At 51.5% G+C, this 23,005-nt stretch overlaps 1 protein-coding gene across 3 annotated transcripts in view; it reads left to right on the top strand.

Annotated features, from left to right (window-relative positions):
- GAB2 (GRB2 associated binding protein 2) overlaps positions 1-23,005 on the top strand; it is a 75,507-nt gene that overhangs the window by 22,613 nt on the left and 29,889 nt on the right. For all 3 annotated transcript variants that reach the window (XR_011102037.1, XM_068700857.1, XM_068700779.1), the window contains exon 2: positions 17,690-17,990. Coding sequence is in view for 2 of the 3 variants with exons in the window: in XM_068700857.1 (XP_068556958.1) it covers positions 17,690-17,990 (301 nt within the window). In the remaining variant the exon portion in view is untranslated. The remainder of the gene's footprint in view (positions 1-17,689; positions 17,991-23,005) is intronic.

Genomic DNA, 23,005 nt, shown 5'->3' with positions numbered 1-23,005 from the left:
ATTCAGGATCCACACACCCCCAAGGGAGCAAGAGGTCAAGACCTTGTGAGTCACACTGCAACCCACCCCTCCGGGGCAATTTAAAATATTTTGCCTCCCATTATTGGATGATAATAAATCCCTGTGATTTCCAGGTGTTTTTTGCCAGATTCGGCTTTGCCTTGTCTTTGTGCAGTGGTGTAGAGGCAGAAGTGGATATCTGGGAGTCCCAGGCTGCAAGAACTTCACATTGTCGGGTGTGTAGGGTGGCACATTGACCTATATCATCCCCTCAGGATCGGGTGCAGGAGCGTGCCACCTGTAATAAAAATGTGAGCTGCTCCTCCATCCAGAAGATGATTTAGGAATTAGGAATTAGGAATCAGCATTAGGAATTGCATCTACTGCAGGCATTGCCGTAATGCCATCGACAGCTAGTGGAGATCCCTAATAATGAAGCATTCCCCGTGGTGTATTATCAATATCAATATCAATATCAATAATCGCTAATAATGAAACGTTGCTCAGGGTGTTTTGTTGCCATTTTTATTCATTTCTGGCACCTGGCACTCTCTTCGATGGAATCCCTGGGTGAGAAGATGCTGGGCACCTTCCACCCTTCCTGCCCAGTCATGCCTTAAAGTCAGTTCAGATCCATTCAATGGCCGTGACTTTGCTGAGAAGCTGAATTTAGGTTTTCTCCAGAAAAAAACACCTGTGTGCATGTTTTCAGGCTCGCTGCTCGGGAGGATGGAGAAACCGAGTCTGCACCAACCCCTCCAGGCATCCCTTAGGAAGCCCAACCTCCTGCCCCACGAGCATCTTGAGGGTGGGCTGCCACGATAATTGAAACCCGTTTAGTTCTTACAGGCAGGATTTAATCGCCTTAAATTATGGTAAATGGATGGGGAGTTATCCTGTGATCTCGACGCCGCGCGGGTCACCTTTAATTTCCTTTTCCTTCCATCATTAGCACTGGCGGGTGGGTGCTTGATTTATTCCGCGCCGAATAATAGCCCTTTCATGTGTATCGCTGTCGGAAAGATAAACAGGCTCCTCTGAAGACAAATTTGGGGGAGATGGATGTGACTTTTATATATCCGTGTATATATATAAAGCAATTCAGCCCCCCCCGGTGCTACCCGACCTCTCCGATGTCACGCGCTCGGAGCGACGATCCGCAACCTGCCCCGCTGGGGGGATGATGAATGCTCGCAAAGTGCTCTGAGAACATCAGATTAGCAGGACAGAGCCTCATTATTCTATTAGCCATCGCTGGTTCCTTGGCCTTTTTCACTCCGGGTGCACTTAGCGAAAAACCTGAAAGCCAGGCGGTGTTTACAAGTGAAGCTCGGTGCACGTTCAGCCACTTTGGGGAGAGCTTTTTGGGGCTGCTCACAGGTTTATTTTTAATGATGCACCTGTGGTCCAGACTCCGCCACCGTCCCCGCAAACCGCTGCCCAGCTCTTCATGCAAACACTGCGGATTAAAAATAAAGACCACGGGGCACTCGGCGTTATAACTATAGAAACCAAATATTTGGTTCAAGTATAAAAGGCAGGAGTGTTTATGACCACGAGGCCAAAGGCATTTCCAGCCAAAGTGGAATGTATTTTAGTTCTGCGGGCTATTTATAGAGAGGCAGCCACTCTAAATTTGAATCTTCCCTTCCGTAAGCATTTTTTGGGTGCTTACTGGGCTGTGTCCGTCTCATTCGGGGTTTAGCGACGTCACTACGGGGAGTCAGAGCAGTTTGAGTCACCCTCGAAGAGGATGTCAATGTTTTAGGGGGTTCTCTGGGAGATCTGCAAAGCTGGAGGAGGACTTTGCTTGAAAGATGAGTAAATATTTTCCTTGACTGTGAATTAAATATTTGGACTCGGAGCTATTGTTTTAACCCCTCCAATCTGAAAATAAATGTCACTTTGAATTGAAGAAATCCAAACATAGTTATGAAATGCTAAAGCGAATCGTTTCAGGGGCTGAGGTTTTTTTAAAGGTTGTTTACTCCAAGGAAATAAGTTTGCAGATCTGACACAGATGAACAAAATTTGTTTTTTGTTGCCACATCTGTCCAAGGTTTCAGCTGAAAACCATCACCTATCTGTTCATGAGACTCGAAGCCGGTGGTGACGGAAAAGAAAAACAGGATGTAGGTGGCAAAATGGGCTCGTTGTCAGCGGCCTGAACAGGGCCGGGTGTTGATGGACACCACTTGCCCTTGCCCTGGTGGGCTTAAAATTGCAGCAATAGCTAGAAACCTTCCCCGTATTTGTATCCACAGGGGTGAAACCCAACATAAGGGCTGTGTGTGCTTCTCTTGAGTCCCAAAAAGCCATGATGGGTGCTACAGAGACCTGTAGAGAAGCTATAGGATGAGGAAGCTTGTGTAGATCATCCATGGAGAGACCTGAACCTGGGTCAGCAAGTGTCAAGGGTGATGCCTTCACCCCGTTCCTGCTCATCCTACTCCACAAACCCACTTGGTGATTTCCTTCTTGTCCCTGCTGTTTACACCCTTCAAATATTTGCAGGCCGTCGAGTTGCCGCGTCCCCGCTGAGCTGCCGATAAGCCAAGCTAAACACATTATCTCAGAAAGTCGGTCTTTCTGGTTCCATCATAATATTTTGCTTCGCTCTTCTCTGAATTTCCTCGGGCTTATTGATGTTTTCCTGGGATCGCGGCACCGGGCCCTGATGGGGAGATGGGAGGTGTCGTCTTTGGGGATAATTGAGGGCTGGGTGGAAAATCCAGGTGCCTGTGGTGGATGAACCAGAAGGGGTGCAGGGTTTCGTGGGGTCTGGATGCCTCCTTGATCTTTTTGAGCAAGCACAGACCGGAGGTGGCCCCATCCCACCTGGGCTCATCCCTCCTGTGAAGATGAAAACTGAGCTTAGCCAGGCTCAAACCCTTACACTGCCCTTCAGCGATGTAGGGGTCTTCAGTGCTACTCTTCCAACTCATCTGTATGTGTACAGGGTGGTTTCCCCAGAAGCAAAAATCATTAATAGCCCTCTAGGTGTAATGATAAAGCTTTGGAAGCCCACCCTGGTCTTGCTGCCATCTCCCCAACCTTCATTAACCCATGCCCTCGCTGATATTATCTCTTGCCCAATGTTGCTGGCCAAGGCAAGGAGACATCCTTGGCTTGGTGTAGGACTTCCTTGCTTCTGGTTCCCAAGACACTAAGAGCACCTGGAGCTACACATGGAGCCCACCCTCGCCGTTCTCCGGGTGTTTTCTCAGGGTGGAGATCCCAGCAGGGCTCTCATTGCTCATCCTTGCTGGTGGGAGGGCGAGGAGGCCACGTGTAGACAGAGCAGATCCACCACGGGCTTTCCTCCTATTTACTCAGCTGCAGAAACCACTTGAGTGCTTGGTGCTTGCGAAGAGCACCCGCAGAGTCAACACAAGCTTTCTTTTTTCCCCTCTCACCTGCCGTGGAGCCAGACAGGGGACGCAGGATGGGTTTAGGAGTTCACAGCAAAAACAAAGCCCAGGATCCCCCTGTGCATCAGGAGGTAATGAAATAAGGAGCGGCTTCCTCCCAGATTTGCAGAGTATGGTGTGTATAAATTCTCCAACATCCAGCCAAGGAATCTGGGATGCTTTAGCCCAGCACGAACTCCCCATCTGCCCCAAAACCTGCAGCCTATGCAGGTCGGGGCAGGAAAGGCATGTACTTGGTGCATCCTGGTGCAGTCACAAAGTAATAAGGTTTGTTTCTAAAGATGAACTGCCGCTGAAGGAGCTTGCAAATGGGGTCTCATGAGGGACTACCACAAATCTTTTATCATGGTGCATGTAGGTGCCACCTCTGGTCTCGGTGTGCCTGTGCCTTGCTGCACTCCTTGGTCCCCTGATCGCTGCTGTGAGCAGGAGACATGGGCAGGTGGCGTAAGAGAAGAAGGATACAGGAATGCAGAACTGCTGGGAATGAGTTGCGGGATCACAAAGTGGAGGAGAAAGCCTCTTTCAGCTTTGCCGTGCAGCTCCCAGAGCCACCTGGCCACCAAGCTCAGCCTGCCCCACCAAAGGCTTTGGGACAAGGGCTCCCATCGAGAGTTGGACCTGTTCCTCCTTGGCAGCCCATGCAGAGCATCCTCAGCCTCAGAGCGAGCCCCTTGGAGAAGCTCTCTGCTCCCTTTGGAAAGCATCTGCGGTAGTCCGTGCCCCCGGGTCACTTGAGGAACACCTCCAAAGGCCACGCTTGGCTCACCGGGTCGGGTTCTTCATGCAGGTTAGCCACGAAGTTCATTTCCTCCTGGCTTGCCCAGGCCAGACACTGTGTTCCCATTCCAGGATTGATCCCAGATGTGAGTTAGCATTACAAATGCAGCTCAGAACTGTCATTTCCCCCAGCCGTTCTCCTCCCCGCTGCCAAGTTCTCCACCCCCATCCCCATCCCTCTTCTAGAGGGATGATTAACACATGCTGCAATAAAACTCATCAGTTACTGATCTTTCCACCCCTCTTTGCTGCAGGTTCAGGTTCCCACGCGCTGTTTTCTACCTCTCGGTCCGCAGAACCATTGCAGGCAGAAAAATTACTCCCCACCCATAACTACACTTTCCACCCCCAAAGTATTTCTGCAGATAGGAGCTCAATTCCTTTCTTCCTTTATTTATATTTGTAACATCCATCTGAGATCAGGTCTCGATTTGGCACTCAGAAAACTGCAGTACAACAGGGTAAAAACCCCTTTTTCCAAGCCTTTGACAGAGAAATGTCAGCTGCAGCGTCAGATCTCACCAACTCCTGCCTCCCGATCTCAGATATCTGCTGTAGTTTATTTTGTTCACTTCTGTTCTGTGTAAATTATGTCATAAAACAGCCGTAATGTATGAGCTTTATGAAGCTGAAACCAGGCAGGAATTAATGCATTTCATGTCTACCTCCAAGGTCCCCCTCCAGGTCTTCTCCTATGGGGTGAAATTCAGCCCGCTGTTTGTTTAGCTGTCCCCACGAGCCTTTCTTTACATGCACCCTTCGTAGCAAGGATAATCAGCAGCACATTTGCTTGAGGCAAAGCGTATCCCATGAGACTGAGGCTCAGTCCAAGCATCACAAAGCATTTGGGCTTTAAAACGCTCTCCGGCAAGAAGCTGGTGTTATTATAGGGTAAAGAGCAGGGCATGGGATGGGGCCCCCAGTCCCCTGCGCTATGCAGGCACCTCGTGGCTTCATTTTGTCCCTGCTGCACTCGCCAGACACTTGGGTGGTGATGAAGCAAATCGAGCTTTTGTGTCCTCCCTAATAGCCTGAGAGTCCCGTCGAGGCTGAGCACTTTACAGGCCGCCTTTATGGCAGGAGAGCAGCTTCATCTTTATGACACTAATGGAAAAACAAGACCTAATGACGGCTAATCCCATTCATTTCACTTACAGGGGTGCTTTTGGTGCCAACTGCTGTTTGTGCTGTCAATTTGGTGTACCCGGCTCTGCCTCGCAGTGCCGATCTCCTGCTCCTCCACACCCCGTATCTGTTCATTCGAATTTGGGATTGCTGCGGAGCAAATCCAGCAATCCTCTGGCTGGAGAAACCCAGGAGATGAGAAGAGGACGGTCCACCTGCAGGCCTGGATGCCTTCAGCCGGAGCTTTTCCATGAGCTCTGCGACTCCTAGGCCAACACATGCAGATGGGCTCGTCCCCTGTTACCATCACATTTTCCATTTGTATTTCGAGACGAGCCAGCGTGGGGAAGGCTTAAGGTTTCTTCCCAAATCCATAGGTTCAGGGAGGGCTCAGCGCTGCGTAGGAGGGAGGACCGGGGAGTCTTGTTTCTCTGGCTGTGTCCGTGCGGCGCATGGGCTGAATGTTTCCTTTGTGGTTTTGTCTGTGAAGGCTTGTGTCTAACCCTTTGCTCTCGTGCCAGGGAGTCCCGGCACTTCCATCCTGGAGCTGTCTCGCAGGGACAAAGGACATCAGTCTGCGCACAACTTCCCTGGCTCTTGCCTTAGCCCTTCTGACGGCTTTGTGTTTGAGTGGAGCATGGTTAAGTGGGTCGACAAAGAGGTCATTTTTCCAGCTCAGAGTGCCCTAATAAATTAACCAGGGAGGATTTTAATAATACATGAAAGGAGAGAGGTTTGCTGCTTTGGGAAAGGCTTTTCAGATATCGACGGGGTCACCAGCTGGGGACGGTGGCCACAGGGATTCCAGCAGAGGGAGAGGTGGTGGGCCCCATCCTCCACCGAGTGCACGTCAGTGGCTGAGCACCATTTCAACCCGCCGAGGGAAATGCTGGTAACAGTTTTCCACACACATCAGCGAGCAGAGGAGCTGCTCTGGCGTTGTGGTGGCACGGAGTTAGCACCCATCCTCATGCCCGCTGCTTTGAGGCCTGAAATGTGGGATTCAGGCTGGGCTCCTGAGAAGATGAGGCTGTGTGATCAGTCAGGGGGAACAGCAGACTACCACAGTCATGTCTGGGCTTCAGCCACTTTTGTGAAGTAATTTAAATTTAAGGAGAAAAAGCTAATCCGCAAAGTTCCTACTAAATGGTCCTTTTGATCCTGCAGCTTCTCAGCTGTTGTGAAGTGGTTCCCAGCACCTCACCCGATTCATTCCCCCCTTGGCTTCCTTCATTTTATTGAAGTCCTTAAACCAGGCAATCTGTTACCATGTCCTTGGGTTATTTTTCTGCCTCGTTCAGCCAGATTTGTGGCCATCCTTCAGGTCAGACTAGGAGTATTTGATGTCAAGAGCCTGTTCTCGCTGTGTTGTTGGTTAGCTGGGAAAGAGGAATGACTGGAAATCCTGCAGCTTCCCATATCTGATACTACAGGAGCTTCTGTAGGCCTCACAGCTCTAATTTTGTATCAGGAAGAGTGCAACCAACAGGGCCAGGGAGGTGCTCGTCCCCCTGGGCTCTGCTCTCTGAGGCCGCCCCTCGAGTGCTGGGTTCAGCTTTGGGCCCCTCACTCCCAGAAGGACATTGAGGCTCTGGAGCATGGCCAGAGAAGGGCTCCGAAGCTGGGGAAGGGCCTGGGACACAAGTCCTGTGAGGAGCGGCTGTGCCAGGGGAGGCTCAGGTTGGCAATGAGGAGACATTTCTGCTCAGCAAGAGCGGTCAGGCCTTGGGACGGGTTGCCCAGGGAGGTGGGGGAGTCCTCGTCCCTGGGGGTGTTCAAGGAGAGGTTGGACGTGGTGCCTGGGGACGGTTTGGTGGTGACATTGGTGGGAGGGGGGTGGTTGGACCAGATGATCCTGGAGGGCTTTTCTGACCTTAATGATTCTGTGATTCTATGACATAAGCATCACAATTAAGAGTGGGTTTTGGGTAGGCCATCTTCTCATCCATTTGACTGCCTCATCTCTGCTGGCTAAACCACACTCATGTTTATCAAGTCACTTCTTACGCACTTGAGTTCCCAAGGCCAGAGAGACTGTTGTGTGCTCAGGAACACGCTTTGTCTGCTGGTAGAAAGCAAGAGGTAGGGCAGACATTTGATTAATAAAGTGCCACCTCCCGAGGAAGCCCTGCACCAGTGTCTGAGCTTGCGTCTGAGCATCCTCACAGTAAAGAAACTTTTCCTAATTTTTTCCTAAAATCCCTGAATTTTTTCACCTACAAGATTCATCTAGTTCATCTCAAATTTCATCTACAAGTTTTATCTACTAAGAGAACCCATCACTGAAGGGCCATGGAGAGATTTGAAGGTCTGGTACTTGAGGAAATGGTGAGCAGAGCAGTACAAAAAAATTCCTGCAGGGAAATTCATGGATTGAGTTTCCCTGCAGCAGTCTTGTTTCCTCTCCACCACAGTGTGGGAGAAAAGCACAACAGCTTTGCAGATACGGGGTGAAAGCAGTCCTGTTAGGGGCAGGTCAGTTATAGGATAACAAGGGCAGCCCGGACAGCCCTGCAGTCGTGAAAGGTGAATTAAAACCTGATAGATTCTAAGAAAGATGTCGTCCTCTTTTGTGGCTTTTCTCTGTGCTGTTTTTCAGGGATTAATGCTAGTTCTCAGCATTTCTATAAGTGAAACGGATCTGATGGCTCCTGCGGGGAGATGCTGCCAGTGGCACAAAGGGTAATGAAGCAGTAAATGTTGAAGACAAATTCATCAGATGGAGCAGTCTGGATCACTTGGCAAGCAGAGCCGATTTAAACAAAATACGTTAGAATACAGCCCCGTGCAAAGTTGTACATCAAAGGCGAAGAAATGAAGATTGTTCCTATGGAAAGGTGCAATGAATCATCAAATGCAGGGATTTGCTGGGTTTAGGAGAAAGAAACTGCATGAGCAGCTCCTGACATGAGTGAGGCTGCGGCAGAAATAGTTACTGCAACCTTTGACGTTGAAAGAAAGGGGTAAAAGGTGCATTTATTTCTCCTTATGTACAGCAACAGCAAGCTGTATTAGACTAGCTGCCTACTAATGTTGATGCCAAAGAGTAAGAAAGGGAACGTGAAAGTATTGCAGAAACGGTGTTTAGCACAGAAAATGCCTAGGCTGGCAGCTGGTTACCTTTTCAGAAGAGCTGAGGGGTTGCAGCACGCAGGTGAATGTGATATTTTCTCCCAGCAAAGGTGCTAAGGATCCTTCAGTCTGCTGGAGAAAAGCATCACAAGAGCCCGTTGTGAGATGCCAAAGCCACAAAGTGATAAATTGGAAGCAACCCTGCTTCTTTCCTTTCCTTATTTATTTTTTTTTTCAGAGATGATGGCTTGATGTAAAGACAAACAAGTGCTTACCGGGTTTCATGTGAACATAAAGAGCATCTGATGTAGAAGAGATCGGTTTATGGTCATAGCACCATTGAATAATTCAGGTTGGAAGGGACCTCAGGAGGCCCGAGCAGGGTGAGCTGGTTCCCTGGAGAAGTTTACTGGGCTTAAAACAAGAAGTTCACTTAGTTTGGCTGTGCAACAAGTGAAATTTGTCCCCTCGTGTTGTGCAGGTCTGGGGTTGTCCCCACGTACACCCCAATGTGCTTGTGCTGTCTGTGAGTGTCTCCTGGAAAGTGGTAAATCCTTCAGCAGGTTTCAGCAGGAAGAGATAATTAGGTATCTACCAGTTTCATCTAAAGGAGAAGAAAAATCTGCTTTTAACCCAGGAGAGGCTTTCTCCAGAGCCTGCACATTATGAAGCACCAGGGAATCCACTCGTTAGGTAGCCCTTTTATACTGCAGGAATAAACCCCACCTCCCCCAACCAGCTTAGCCACGAGAAACAATCCCACTGATTGTTTCTGCATTGCCCAAATTAAAGTCTCCTTTTGTGTGCCCCAGGCTTGGCTCCTGTTATCTTCAATGATGCCCTGTCATCCTTGTGTTAGGCAGGAGTGAGCAGGTCATCTCCACCACCTTCTCCCTGCCATTGTTGGATTCCTCAGACAATTCCTCTGTTTTTCTGTAGTTTACAGACACAATAGGGCTGCTTCTCTTGCCCCATCACCTGAAATATCCTCAAATTCTTCTTGTGTTTGCATTACTTTCCATCTGGGACAGCTGCAGGGGGAGCTCTGAGCCATCTCCTCTGGGTGCAGTTGCTTCAAGCACACTCAGATGTTTGCTCACTCCTCAGATGAGAAGCGTTCCCATTCCCTCCTTTCGTCCACCCTACAGCCTCACCAAAAAAGTCCCCCATGCTCTGGTAAAGCCCACTGAAATGTGAGATCTGGGCCACGTCCCAGGAGTTCGCTGTTGTCGCCATTGCCTCTGCGAGAGGCCTGGGTTTGGTTCAGGCTGAAGTGACTTTGGTGAAATTAGAATAATCTTAACCCATTCATAGAAAACGTGGGTTTAACCAAAGACAATATGTGTGGGTCGTGATGTCTGCCATTTGTCATGGTCAAAGGGGAGCAGATCAGTACCTTGAAGATGCCTCCTCTTGCCTCCTGTATTTAGGGGGCAGAAGGTGTCTTTTGGGTCTGGAGGATATCCTGGTGATCCAGCCTCCTCGTAGCCCTAAATATGCATCCCCACTAGATTCAGGGAACATTTGGGAGGGATAAATGGCTTCGTTTCCTCTGAAAGGGAGTCAGTTCGCTTGAACCAGCACCTGGAGGCAAGAACAGTTTTTTGTGTGTTAAAAAAATGATTATTTCTGTGAGCAAGAGACTCAGGCAGACACATGCACCTTGACCACAGCTAGAAATAAACTAGACGTGAAAAGGAGGAAATCTCCACAAGGAAAAGACCACAGAGTAAAAGGTATTGGAGTCAAAGATCAAGGGAGTGTTTTATTGGCCTCAGAGCCAGAAGATAAAGTCCTTTCCTCGCTTCTGCTAAAGGTTTGGGTAGCCCTGGCTGGGTTAGCGCTCTCCTTTCATTCCTGCTCTGCCTTTTCTCTTCCAGTCTGGCATCTCTGAGCTAATGCAGTTTCTCACCATGTGGCGCCTGGCACAAAGCAGCCCAGATTTTGGATAGTTTCTCATGTTGGGGCTACCATGGTAATATTTTCTTGACAAAGGAGCTGTGACAAGGAAAGGTGAAGGTCCAAATTTGTTTGTTTGTTTGTTTTTTTAAGGCGTGAGGACGCCCAGTTCCCACAGAATTCCCAGGGGTCGGGGGCTATTTTTTTGCCCCATCATCTCACTTTTGAAGAGGTTTATCCAACTGGCAATGGTTACACACTGGGGCAACATATAAAAGCGATGCAAAATTAACAAGCTTTGGAGTTCTTCTAAAACTGGAAATCATCCTTGGAAAGGAAAACCCACCTCAAATACCCCATTTTAAGGTAGAGAAACCAAGAGTCAGTCATTTAGATGAGGGGAGAAACTTCCTGACACTTTGCTATCACCTTCAGCCCCACGATACCTCCTGCTGATCATCTCAAAGCTAACAGCAGGTACTGATTTGTGCTTCTCATAAAGCTTGCCAAACGCTGAAGAGGTTCAGTATCATCTGTAAGACCCTTTTCCCGCATTCTTTAAGTGAAGGAATTAGTGTGCCAAGGGCAGCGGGAAGGACACGGCTCTTATTCCCCTCTTCCATCTCTATTTCCATCCTCCTTCACCTAAGAGGTGGAGGGCAGAGCAGTTTAATTATAGTATCGACTCCAAAAGCTGACACGGGTGCCTTCCTCCCAGATGATCAAAACTCAGCCTCGAGTTGTCTTTTTCAACTTCTTTTCTTGGTTCAAAAGTATTGCTTTAGATCGGCGCAGCTTTGTAACACGAGCCCTGCTTGGGATTTGAGTGCTAATGGGTAAAAGCATCCCTGCAACATGTTTCGTGTGGGCAGAGACTGGCGTATGTTCACCAGAGACATCGGCACGCCAAGTCTGGGGCAGGATCTGTGGCCAGTGCAATGTGTTTTTTGGGGGCAAACCCCTATTTTTATGGGAGCAGCCCAAAGTTATAGGTGAGGGAAGGAAGCACTGACAGTGCTGTGGGATTTATTTTGCTCTTATGGAGGCCTCCTGCTCTCTCTCACCCCTTCCAATGCCTGCTCCAGGGAAAAAGAGACAGTGACAGCACAGCCTGCCCAGAAAGCTTGAAAAACTCGGTCTCGGTTATCAAAGTCATTTGTTTGTGCTGAGTTCCCATGTCCAGCCCTGCTTGTGTAACGGGCCCCTGTCTCTGCCAACTGGTTCTCATATCCCGCCGGGAAAGCGCTTATCAGGGCCTGATACCAAAGCCTCAGGAGGGGAAAAATCTCCAAGCAGTTTGCTTTTGCTTCCAGAAACCCCAAGTTCTGTTCTCAAAAAGCAAAATAAACTCCTCTCTTGGCTGCTTGTGTGCTTGTGCCGTGCGTGTTGACGTCTGTCGGTCTGCCCGCGGGCGGCTCTTACTACGGACCATTGACCTGGGGAGGGAGAAGGGAGATGAAATGGGTGTTTTAAAGGAAAGGCAAGGTGTTATGGGGTGACCAGAGACTGCTGTGGGCTCTGGGGCAATGCTGTGTGCTTCCTGAAGAGAAATGGCCCTGGGGGTCATGGTGGGCACTGAGTGGAACAGGAGGCAGCTACGTGCCCTTGCTCAAAGGCCTCATGGTCTCCTGGGCCGCATGGGGCAGAGCAGGGCCAGCAGTCCGAGGGAGGTGATCCTTTGGGGTGCCCAGGGCCAGGCCCAGAGGCCCCGGGCCCAGCCTGGAGCCCAGGAGGTGCCCTCTGCCCCTCAGGAAGCACTGCTGGGCTGGGCGGGTGCCGGAGCCCTGGCACAGGCTGCCCAGAGAGGGGCTGGGGGCTCCTCCTTGGGGATCTCCCCCCGGGGAGAAGATCCTTGGGGATCTTCTGGGGAAGCACCCCCGGGACCCCCACGGCCAAAAACAAAGCACCTTGAGGCCAAGCATGAAAAATCCCTTTAGCTGCCCTGGCTTCTGGACCAGACCCAGACTAAACAGTTGGATGGAGACTCAGTGCGCGGCCCTTTGGGGCCCTGGTGATATCACCCAGGGCCTTGCTTTTGTAGGACGCGTTCCCTTTTCGCTCTTCTGTTTTGCTGCTCCGATCCCCCGAAGAAGGGTGTGCTGCGGTGGGGGGGGAAGAAATTTCGGCTAGGAATAACAGAGAGAAATGCAGAGCAGGGCTGAATAGCAGGAAATACTTCCAGATAACGAAATCTGTGACGGGGCAGCAGGGCTACGGTGGAGGCCCCGCACATGAACTGTCTGCAGCCAGCCCCAGGGCAGGAGCTGGGCTCCAGATCTCTCCTCTTTCTTGCCACCTTATGAAAAAGAAATCACCCAGAAAAGTCTCCTTTACTCAAGGAGAGTCAAAAAATGTCAGTACTGCCCTTTCTCACGTGAAACGGACGTGTAGCAGGGTGCTGTGCCAGCCCCACGTTGGGGTTCAGGGTGTGAGCGTGTTCATCGTGTCTTTTCACAGCAAGTTCAGCGTGTATCAGTTCCTCACTGGGAGCTGGATCTAGTTATGGAAAAGTCATTTAGATTCAGAGATAATTGAGGTTGGAAGGGAGCTCAGAGCTCTCTGGCCCAATCTCTTGCTCAAAGCTTTGAAGTGAAGGCCAACTCTGAAGGTAAATCATCTTCTCCAGGCCTTGTCCTGGCAGGTTTTGAATGTCTCCAAGGCTGGACATCCCTCGCATCTTTTTAGTCCCACCACTCTTTGTGAAATATTTTCCTTCCATCTAATGGGAGCTTTCCATCACCTCTGGCGCCATCCCCGTGCATCTTCCAGCAGAGTTTGCCTGCAGCTCCTCTTTCTCTCTTCTGCACGGTGTAAGCACAACCTCACCATTTTTTATTTGATTTTTCCACCCCATCCCGGACCAGCGACTCCAGCATCCCAGCAGAAAAGCGGTCGGTGCCCTCGCATCACCCAGGGACATCTTTATTTTCCTAAGATCCACAGCGCAGCCTTGAACTCTTGAAATCTTTCCAGCCGGAGAACTCCCCTAAAGTAAATACCGAGGGAAGTGCTTTCCACATTGTGTCACTGCTTTGTTGCCCTCTGCAGAGCCCAGCAGGGCCGTGGGGAGCCAACGGGGACGCAATGGTCCTGCGGCTCCCACCACCACCTCCGTGGGTAGAAGCCATCTCAATCCATTTCTTCCCCCGTAACAACAATTTCTGGTGGCAGGAGCTGGGTTTGAAGCTTTCATATTTTTTTTTATGAGCTTTTTTAATGATCTTCCGGATAGGTTTTAGTCCTAAAAACCTCCTTAAAACCACATCCCAGCCTGAAAGAGTCACTCGGTGCACGAAGTCCTGTGCTGGCCATGCCACCCCAGGGTGGGTTTTGCACATAGCCATTCAGTGTGTGCTCCAAAAGCTAATTACCCCTCCGAAGAGGGGAGAAACCCCCAGGAGGAAAGGCTTGACAGCCTCAGACGCACACAAAGCTGATTTTTTTTTTAATTTCTATTAATTCCCTGGCTCCCCGGTGAGCCGAGGAGGAGTCGCCGTGCACCCCGGCAAGGCTCCCTGTGCCCCGCAGGCTCTCGCTGCTGCAGCTCGGCGTTATTAACGCTGTCAATCAAAGCCTCCCCCTAAAGTGATGCCGCTAACGAACTCGCCGTGAACTCGGCTGCCGCAGACGTGTGATTAGCCGGGATCAGCACGGCGGGGCAGACTGTCTCGCAGGTAGCGGGCTCTGGGTGCTCAGCTGAGGTCTCCTCCATCCTTTTTTTTGGTGGTCCCAGGGCTGGGACTTGCTCGCGGAGTTGTGTCGGTGCACTGAAGGGCGCCGTGAGCAGGCATCAGGTGAGGAGTAGGTGTTTGGAAGATTTTGGAGGGGGTAGATTTGGATGCGGGGCTCAAGCTCATTTGCTCTCAGGCTTGGGGATATCAGGGTCTCCAAGAGGGGCTCCAAGGTACCTGGCAGGGGCAATTAATTCATAAATACAATTACCATGTGAGTTTTCCTCACTCCTTGCTCCTTCTTGCAAGCCTGTCTTTATCCAAGATGTATTTATCTCCTTTGAGTTAGCACCGAGGCAGGGAGGAGAGAGGCTTTCTTGCATGAATAATAAAACCAGCATCCTCCTGTCCGTCAGATGAGATAACAAGCCTGCAGGGACTCCGACGAAGACGACATTATCATACAGGTCACCAGCAGGTTATTCTGCAATTCTCTCCTGAGCTTCTGCTCCGTGGTGCAGGTAGCCACCCAAAATGACTCAAAACCCATCTGAAAATGGCACTGTGTGCATCCCCATGAAACCTCCATCTCTATCCCCCTTTCCCAGGGCTGATTCTGCAAGGATGCTAAAATTGGAAGCAGACAAGGGGGGACAGCACGGGCTTCCCATGCACACGGTAGCATCCCCACCAGCAGCTGGGGGTCATGGGGCAATAGCTGGAGCCGTTCTGTGCCCGTGGTTATGGTCCGTGGCAAATCTGGGGCACCAGGACCTGCTCGCCCCTCTGCTGGGTTTGCTGCTCGAATCGCTCAGCCCCTGCTTTTATCTCGGTGTGAAAAATTTGCCCAACATCACAGCTCGGTCGCTTATCCCACATGCCAGCTTGGATTAGGTGCTGCAATTCATGTCAGGTCAGATTCTGGCAGGTTTATTTCACACCAGCGGTGTGCTGCGCTGCCGGGGACAAAGGTGGTGGTGGGGGGAGAAAGAGAAAGGCAGAGAGATTTCTAGGGAAATATTTCCTTTCCTTTCCTTTCCTTTCCTTTCCTTTCCTTTCCTTTCCTTTCCTTTCCTTTCCTTTCCTTTCTTTCCTTTCCTTTCCTTTCCTTTCCTTTCCTTTCCTTTCCTTTCCTTTCCTTTCCTTTCCTTTCCTTTCCTTTCCTTTCCTTTCCTTTCCTTTCCTTTCCTTTCCTTTCCTTTCCTTTCCTTTCCTTTCCTTTCCTTTCCTTTCCTTTCCTTTCCTTTCCTTTCCTTTCCTTTCCCTCTTACCCTTTCTACTATTTTCTATTCCATTTTCTCTTCAAAATACTGTCTGTGTGGGGCTTTCCACTGCTACCAGACAGACCACAGAGAACTAGAGAAGCTGTGGGTCTTGTAACAGAGACAAAAAGGGGAACTGTGGTGGCATCACTGGCATCGCTTACAGCATTTCCTCCCATTTTTTCCCTAAAAGCCCTAAATTCTGGATCCGAGTTGCTGTGTTTTGTGTTTTTTTCTAATACAACCTAGCTGCAAAGAAATGGCTTGGTGTTATCAGGAAGAAGCTAACGGGGCATTTCAGAGCTAGAAAAAAAATGTTCATGAGTTTGTTCCCCAAAGATTTGGCTAACCCATTTTGAGGAGATGGACTGGCAAATTATTGCTGCTGCCTGGGGAAACTCTTTTTTCCCCTGCAGCGGCCGGACACGGCTCCCTCGTGTGTGTATTTCTTCATCTAGGAGCAGCTGTCTGAGAAGAAGTGGGTGAGCATCTCCCAGACAAAACCAAAACCTGCCAGCCCCGCAAGTCCTCTTGCTAAGCAATTTGCTGCTCCACTGCACTTGGAAGCCTGCACCGAAGCTTTTTTTTCCCAGCCCCGGCAGTCAGATTAGGAATCGGTGCAAAACTGATTAGGTTACACCTCTCAAAGACACAAACAAAAGCTATTTTTAAGCCTTTGGGAAGCACGATGCAAATAATCACAAGGGGTTCTTTCCTTTATTTAAACCACCGTGTTCTCCAGAGCTGTAGGATCCTGATAGAGGTGGGTGTCCAAGACCTGGCTCGTGCCCCGTCACCTACAGGTGGAGCCTCGTGGGGCTGTTGTCACCTCATGGGGAGCATCGTGGAGGTCCCAGCACCTCCCCGAGGCTCTCTTGGGTTGTCAAAGATGTTTGTGGCTGTCGGTTCTTCCTTCTTAGGGATGTCATGTGCTTTCTCGTGCCCTAGCCTCTCACCGTCATATGAACCCAAAAACTGGCGATTTGGAAAAATAGTAAAATAACAAACATCCATGGCTGGGGCAGGGTGGTAGGGATGACATCTGCTCCCGTGGCATCCTTTGGTGCAAAAAGGCCTCCAAGATCACCCAGTCCAACCTCTGACCTGACACTAACCAGTCCTCCACTAAACCATATCACTGAGCTCTACATCTAAACGTCTTTTAAGGACCTCCCTGGCCAGCCCATCCCAATGCCTCACAACCCTTTTGGTAAAGAAGTTTTTCCCAAAATCCAACCTAAACCTCTCCCGGCACAACTTTAGCCCATTCCCCTTCATCCTATCACCGGGCACATGGGAAAATACACCAATTTAGTAGCAAAGCTGTCATTTTATTCAACGAGAACTTGCATGAACCAGTGCTGCCTCTCTCCATCACCTCCCAAGGAAGCCCTCAATCTCAAAGTGAATGTTTTAGGGACTATGCTTAGTTGGATCATCACGTCCTTACACCATGGGAGCTCAGCCTTCTGCAAGGCAGCGTAGCTCTGCTGGGACAGATGAGCTGAGTAGCTCAAGGGGGGTTCATCCCACGAGTATGGAGATGCCCATGCAGATCCCACCCCAAAAAACCCTCCTGTGGAGTTACAACTGCATGATTATCCATATAACTTGGAACTTGTGGCATTTAGGACTTTACCTTTGTGGCTCCCAACTGTTTTTGAAAAGGTTGGGGCAGTGCAAAGGATCGAGCGCAAGATGACCGCGTGTTCAACTTACCCTGTCCCATATTTAGTCCAAAATGTTCTGACGGGCCTCGAATGTCCATATTCAACCCCCAGCACCGGGGCTGATGACTGGCATTTCTTTTCCAAGGGCTGCCATACCTAGAAATCAATAATAACCTTTTATTCGCTAAGGAGCTTCCTACATACTCGGGAGCAGAAGATGCGGAAAAACAAATGAAGCCTGGGTTCTCCCCTGGCATTATTCCTGATATTTAAAAAGCCGAACCGCTTTCCCCTTGGTTTTATTAGCCTTTCTATCCTGGTATTTAAACAGAGATGGGATCAGCGTGCTCGGTATCTGCAGATGCTCCCCTCTTAGGGGTTTTTCTGATGGACGGGGGACCAAGGGTGTGGTGTCCGAAGCTCCTCAGATCCTCTAAGCTGCTGAAAGGCATTTTGGCAGATGGTCATCCAGGAACGAAGGGTATTCAGGTCCTAAGAGCATGTCTGAGCTGTAGGGTGGGAGCAGGGTTGCTCTAAGCCTCAGGACTAGCACTTCTCGGGGTCATTGAGCCATTGGGATTTTCATACCTAACCAAATAACCAGTGGGATTTGGGTCTCAAAGTCCTGGGTCTGTGTGCTGCTTGTATGGATGCCCAGTCCATGAGCATCCTGGGGTGGAAAGGGGACGTCCACCTGTGTCACCCCATGCATGGCAGTGGTTTCGTGGCCCTCGTGGCTTGAGCAGTGGGGTTGATGCTCCTTCTCTGCTTGGTTTCAGGCATGGAAGAAGCGCTGGTTTGTCCTGCGCAGCGGTCGGATGAGCGGCGACCCCGACGTCCTGGAGTACTACAAAAATGACCATTCCAAGAAACCTTTACGGGTGATCAACCTCAACTTCTGCGAGCAGGTGGACGCGGGGCTGACCTTCAACAAGAAGGAGCTGCAGGACAGCTACATCTTTGACATCAAGACCAGCGACAGGACCTTCTATCTGGTGGCCGAGACCGAAGACGACATGAACAAGTGGGTTCGCAGCATCTGCCAGATCTGCGGCTTCAACCAGTCCGAGGAGAACACAGGTACTGTGTCCACAGCCAAAACATGTCCCGTCCCGTCCTCTCTGATGGACCTCTTTCAATCAGAGCCATGGGACGAGGGTGCAGGGCTGGGGTCTGGCTCGTCTCTGGATGAACACACGGGGAACCTCCACGGGGGTTTCCTACCTTCAGCATCCAAAGCAGAGCAGGCTTTGCCCCTCTAAGCCACCCAATTTATTTTTTTCCCCGTGACTGTAGACTTCTGAGCCTCTTATGGGAAGTTGGTGGGGTTTGAGGTGTCTTTTAGCTGCGGCCTCTGTCCTCATCAACCACCAAAGTCTCCTTGAGAGTCATGGGATTCAGCGGTGAAATCCCCCTTTTTCAGGAGTTTCAGCCCCTTGGTGGAGTGGGGTGTGGTGAGAGGTTTAATGGGATCGTGTCCCTCATCCTGCTGTGCTTGTCCCCAGCACCAACACCGTTTTGTGGACACTCACAACCTCCCCACCTACATCCCCATCTCCTCCTGGGACACACTGGGAAAGCCTTGGGTGGGAGGAGGTAAATGTTGGGTGGTTTTGTGCCCACCACCCAAACCCAGCTTTGCTTTGGCAAGCTGCTGCCTCAAGCGCCACTGAGCCACCTCCACGTCCCCAGCACGGCCTGGGGACCTTCACGGCCACCCCACCAGGGCTGTTCCTCAAAACGGTGCCACCAGCTGCTCCTCGAGGGCTGCCCAGCATGTTCGGAGGCACCACGAGGGGTCACATCCATCCTGAACAGCATGGGATGGGGCTGAGCACCTGGGGTGCTGCCCCACAGTCCCACTGTGCCTGGTATCAGCTGTGGGCATCCTTGCTTTATCTCATCCATGGCTTTATCTCATCTGTGACCTTATCACATCCACGGCTTTATTTCGTATGTGGCGTTATCTGGTCCGTGGCTTTATCTCATCCATGGTTTTATCTCGTCCGTGGCTTTATCTCATCTGGGCTTTCCCCAAGCCTCAAGCCACGGGTTGGAGGAGCTCAGCTGGGGCTCCAAAACCAGCCCAGCATCTGCTGCCAAAGGAGGTGGCTGCCAGGAGGTGCCAGTGCCATGCTGAGAGCCTTTTCCTCGAAGCATCCAGGATAAACCCTCTCCGTGCATTACTTTTCTCCATTCTCATCCCCCAAAAAAAACATCTTCTTGCAAAAAAGGGGACCCCAGCCTCGTGCTCAGCCTGCACAAAGCTCCCCGTAAGGACGCCCAGCTTGCCTCTCTTTCGGTCCAGCCCGGAGCAGCTGCGATCTGCTGAATCCCTGCCAAGATCCCGTCGGGCAGGACAGCAAACAAAGCATCACGGCGGCGCGATCTTCCCCCGCTGACGCATTCAAACGGGACGTCACCTTGGCAATGCGAGCGGCTGAAGGGATCCTGGATAACGCCACGAGCACAATCTCGCAGGGAAAGGTCAGGATGAATTAAATGACATCCCGTGGCGATGCCATGGATGCAGCAGGGTTTGGTGAAATCGTAGGCACCTTTATAAGAGCTCTGTGTTTTCCATTCTGCCTGCGTTCAGCTCAGAGGGGAGCTTTTTTTTTTTTCTTCCCCTTTAGGAAAATGAGCTGCCAGCGCAGGGACAGCGGGATCGATACCAGGCTGGGGTGAAATAGAAACCTGGGGCATCAAAAGGGAAAACGATCTCCTGGCTGCAAGTCCATCTGTCCCAAAGGGAAGCGAGGATGTGTTAGACTGCAGGGATCCAAGCGCCGCTCCCCGCGGGACGACGTGGAGTGACATCAGCAAAAGAGGAGCAAAAATCCCTGTTTGTCACAAAAATCACAGCTCGCTTAACGCCGGAGGGAAAGTACCCACTTGAAACAGTACCCGGCTGCCAAAACGCAATTTTCTGAGTCAGCTGCGAGCGAGCCTGCGGCGGCGAACACAGCAGATGTGTCCAGATGCTGCAGAAAGAGGGAGCATGAATTATTCAGGGCTGGGGCTTCGCTTTGGTGCTCGCCGAAGCGGTGACCTCTGGCAGGAGCCTTTCCTTTGCTGTTTGCTGCAAGCTCCCAGGCTGCCTGCACATCCTGGTGCTGCCCCTATCCGAGGGCAGGAACCTTCACTCCTCCTCGTTGAACCCCACGGGGTTCCTGGCAGCCCACCTGGCCACCCTGTGGGTGGGTAATTTGGGAAATCCCTCTGGATTTCCAAAATTAAATCACGTTTGTGCTGGGTAACACCCAGGGCTCGAGGCTGAGCTTGCAGGCTCAGTGCAGCCTTGCAGAGTCAGGAACTGGATGCCCCAAAAAGCTAACCATCGGAAGCAGGGATAGCTCCGTGCTAATTGCACCAATTAATTAACTCCACCACCATCCCAGCAGCCAGGTGGAATGAGATCAGAAGCTTCCTACAGCCGGGGAAGCTCCCGTGGGCATCTTGCAGGATGTTCCCGTTCCTGGGGACACGCCACCCGTGGCTGCAGCACCCTAACCCCAAAGCCTGCCTGGAAAAAAAAAAAAAAAAAGGGCAAAACACCTTTGCAAGAAACCCCCAAAAAAAAGAATGGCCAAAGTGCTCTTTGATGCTTCCTGCTGCTTGCAGCGCGACGGGAGGCGGTCGATCTCCTCTCGCTTGGTTTTTGCATTAGTCGGTCGTGTCCTGTCTAGACTGGAAGGCTCTGAGGATTAAGACACGGATGGAGCCGAGCACAATTCAGCGGGGCTGCACATCTGGCTCATCAAAAGGGAGCTGCCCCGCAGCCTCGGGGACTTAGGTGGAAGAGGAGACGCAGTCCCCAGCACCACCAAAGCCTCCTGGAAGGAGCTGCGGAGCGGCGAGATTGCTTTTCCCGGGAGAGGGGAAATGAAATTGGCTCCCAGGTGCTTACCCAGCCCCCTGCAGCTCCCTGTTTCTGCTAGCACCTCGCTGCTTTGATAGCTAATTACTGCTTTCAGACCACACCAGCCTCACCGGGAGGGCAACCCTGATGATGCTTTCTCCAGCTGGCAGACAGGGATGTGGCGAAAACCCCAAATCCCCCAAGATTTTCCTTGCTTTTAGGGTAGGATTTGGGCTGCTTTCATCCCCTCTCTTTGCCCCCCGTTGGGTGCCGGCCCCATCCCGGCATCTCCGCCGTCACCCTCGCTTTGGGGTGAATATTTCTGGTTATCCCGTGGCCGTCGAGTTCCCAGGGCCCCTCCGCCGTGGGCTGTGGCAGGATCCCAAGCCCGTGGGCACCGCGCTGTGCTTCCAGCCAGCTGCATTTTCCCTGCCCTAGTGGGCAGGCGGCCAGCTCTCAGCTGCGCGCTGCATTTTCTCAGGCGCTTTTGTTGTTTGGTTTTGGGGGGGGGGGGGGAAGAAAGAAAAAAAAAAAAGGGGGGGAGGAAAAATAAATAAATAAAGCCCGCTGAACATATCTCATCTGCCATTAACCCTTCCTGGAGCTGCTCCTTCAGGAAAAAAAAGAACAAAAACGAGGTTTCCTATTTCTGGTAGGACTCCTTGCTGCAGCTTGGGATTTAATTTCTCGTGGACCTGCGTGCAGGGAGCGTGTCCTCGCAGGGGTCTTGTGCACAGGTCACTTATTTGGGATGGATTAAGAATGGATGAAGAAGTAGGTACCTTCCTAATTCTGCCCCCATTCACCTCCCTGCTCCTTTTCTTTTTCTTTTTTGGCCTCCTTCTTGGGGCACGGGCTCTCCCGGGGCTTTAACTCATGGGCACTGATCAAGACCCCGTGGGATTTTAATATTTCACCATGTTGCTGCCCCCGTGCTCGAGGTTTTACCCTGCACTGGAAGGAGGGAGGGGAATATCTGCAGCATTTCAGCCCCATCTCGGCCTTGACGTCTCACCCCAATGCTAGAGGCTTCCCAGCACTCATCCTACAGCTTCTCCCCGACAAACGGCAGCCTGGCCACGGTGAAAAAAGCAGAGCAGAAGGAGCAGCAGCGGCTCAGGGGATGAGCGACTGCCCCTGCTGCGAGCTGAAGGCGCTCGGTGAGGCTGAGCGGGGCGTGGGAAAGGGCCAGCACTCGGCTCCTGCCCCATGGGCTGCGTTTGGCAGCAGTGGCCTCTCCCTCCCAACCCGGGCACGCTCGTCCTCAGCCAAAAAATAGGGTCGCGGAGTGCTTTTTCTTTTCATTTTTTTTATCATCCAGGACTTTGTTTCTTTTATCTGCGTCCCCGCTTGCTGCAAGGTGCTCGCAGGGGCTGGCTCCCTCCTCGCTCCATCCTCTGAGCTCGGGGTTGATGCTGTGCATCCCGGCTGGGATCAATCCCCAGCGCTCCCCGGGCTTTTAAGCGGCTCGCCGAGTGCCAGCCAGGGCCGGGCATTAATGTTTAATGGAGAGCTGAGTGTCTTTGCCTGCTAAGTCTGCAGGGCTGATGCTTTCCCAGCTGGGAAGAAGGGGACTCTCCTTCCTCCTTCAACTCAGCTTGCTCCTGCTCCTCTCCACCCCCAAAAACATCTCAGTGCCGTATCAGGCCAGCAATGCCTCTCACCCTGCTGCTTCCAGCTTTGCGTGGACGTTTGCTGAGCTCAGGGAGGAAAAACACAGCACCACGCAACCCCCAGAGGTTTATTTGGAGGCTGGGAGCTGCCCCAAAGCTCGGCGAGGCACCGAGAAGCCCAAACCAGGGGACAGCCCCGGGGCAGCCCCCAGTTCCCGCTGCCTCCACCTCTCCTATGGCCAGAAACCAGAGGGGAAACCCTAATGACCAGGTACTTCCTTGCTATTGTGCCCGGCACACGCCTGCTTCCTTCCCTGCTCGCACCCTGGATGAGCTGCAAGCCCCGCAGCGTGCCGGGGAGCTCGCCGGTGGCCGAGAAATAGGGGCAAGGAGGGAGGCGTGGGGTTGTCCTTGTGTCTCTGAAGGCACCCCAAGCCCCGAGTGCTATATTTTGGGATCTGCAGGCAGCACTGCCACCTAAGGGCAGCCAAGCAGGCCACCAGACTACACCCTGCTGAGCCCTACACCCTCAAAAGGGGCCAGGATTGGATGGTTCAGCTTCTTTTGACTCCAGTTGCTTGGCCTTGGCTTTGAGTTTGCGGTCTACGGGGCGTTTTGGC

Source organism: Anas acuta, chromosome 1 (assembly GCF_963932015.1).
Source record: "Anas acuta chromosome 1, bAnaAcu1.1, whole genome shotgun sequence".
NCBI classification, from domain to species: domain Eukaryota; kingdom Metazoa; phylum Chordata; class Aves; order Anseriformes; family Anatidae; genus Anas; species Anas acuta.
This window is presented reverse-complemented; position numbering and strand designations above follow the sequence as displayed.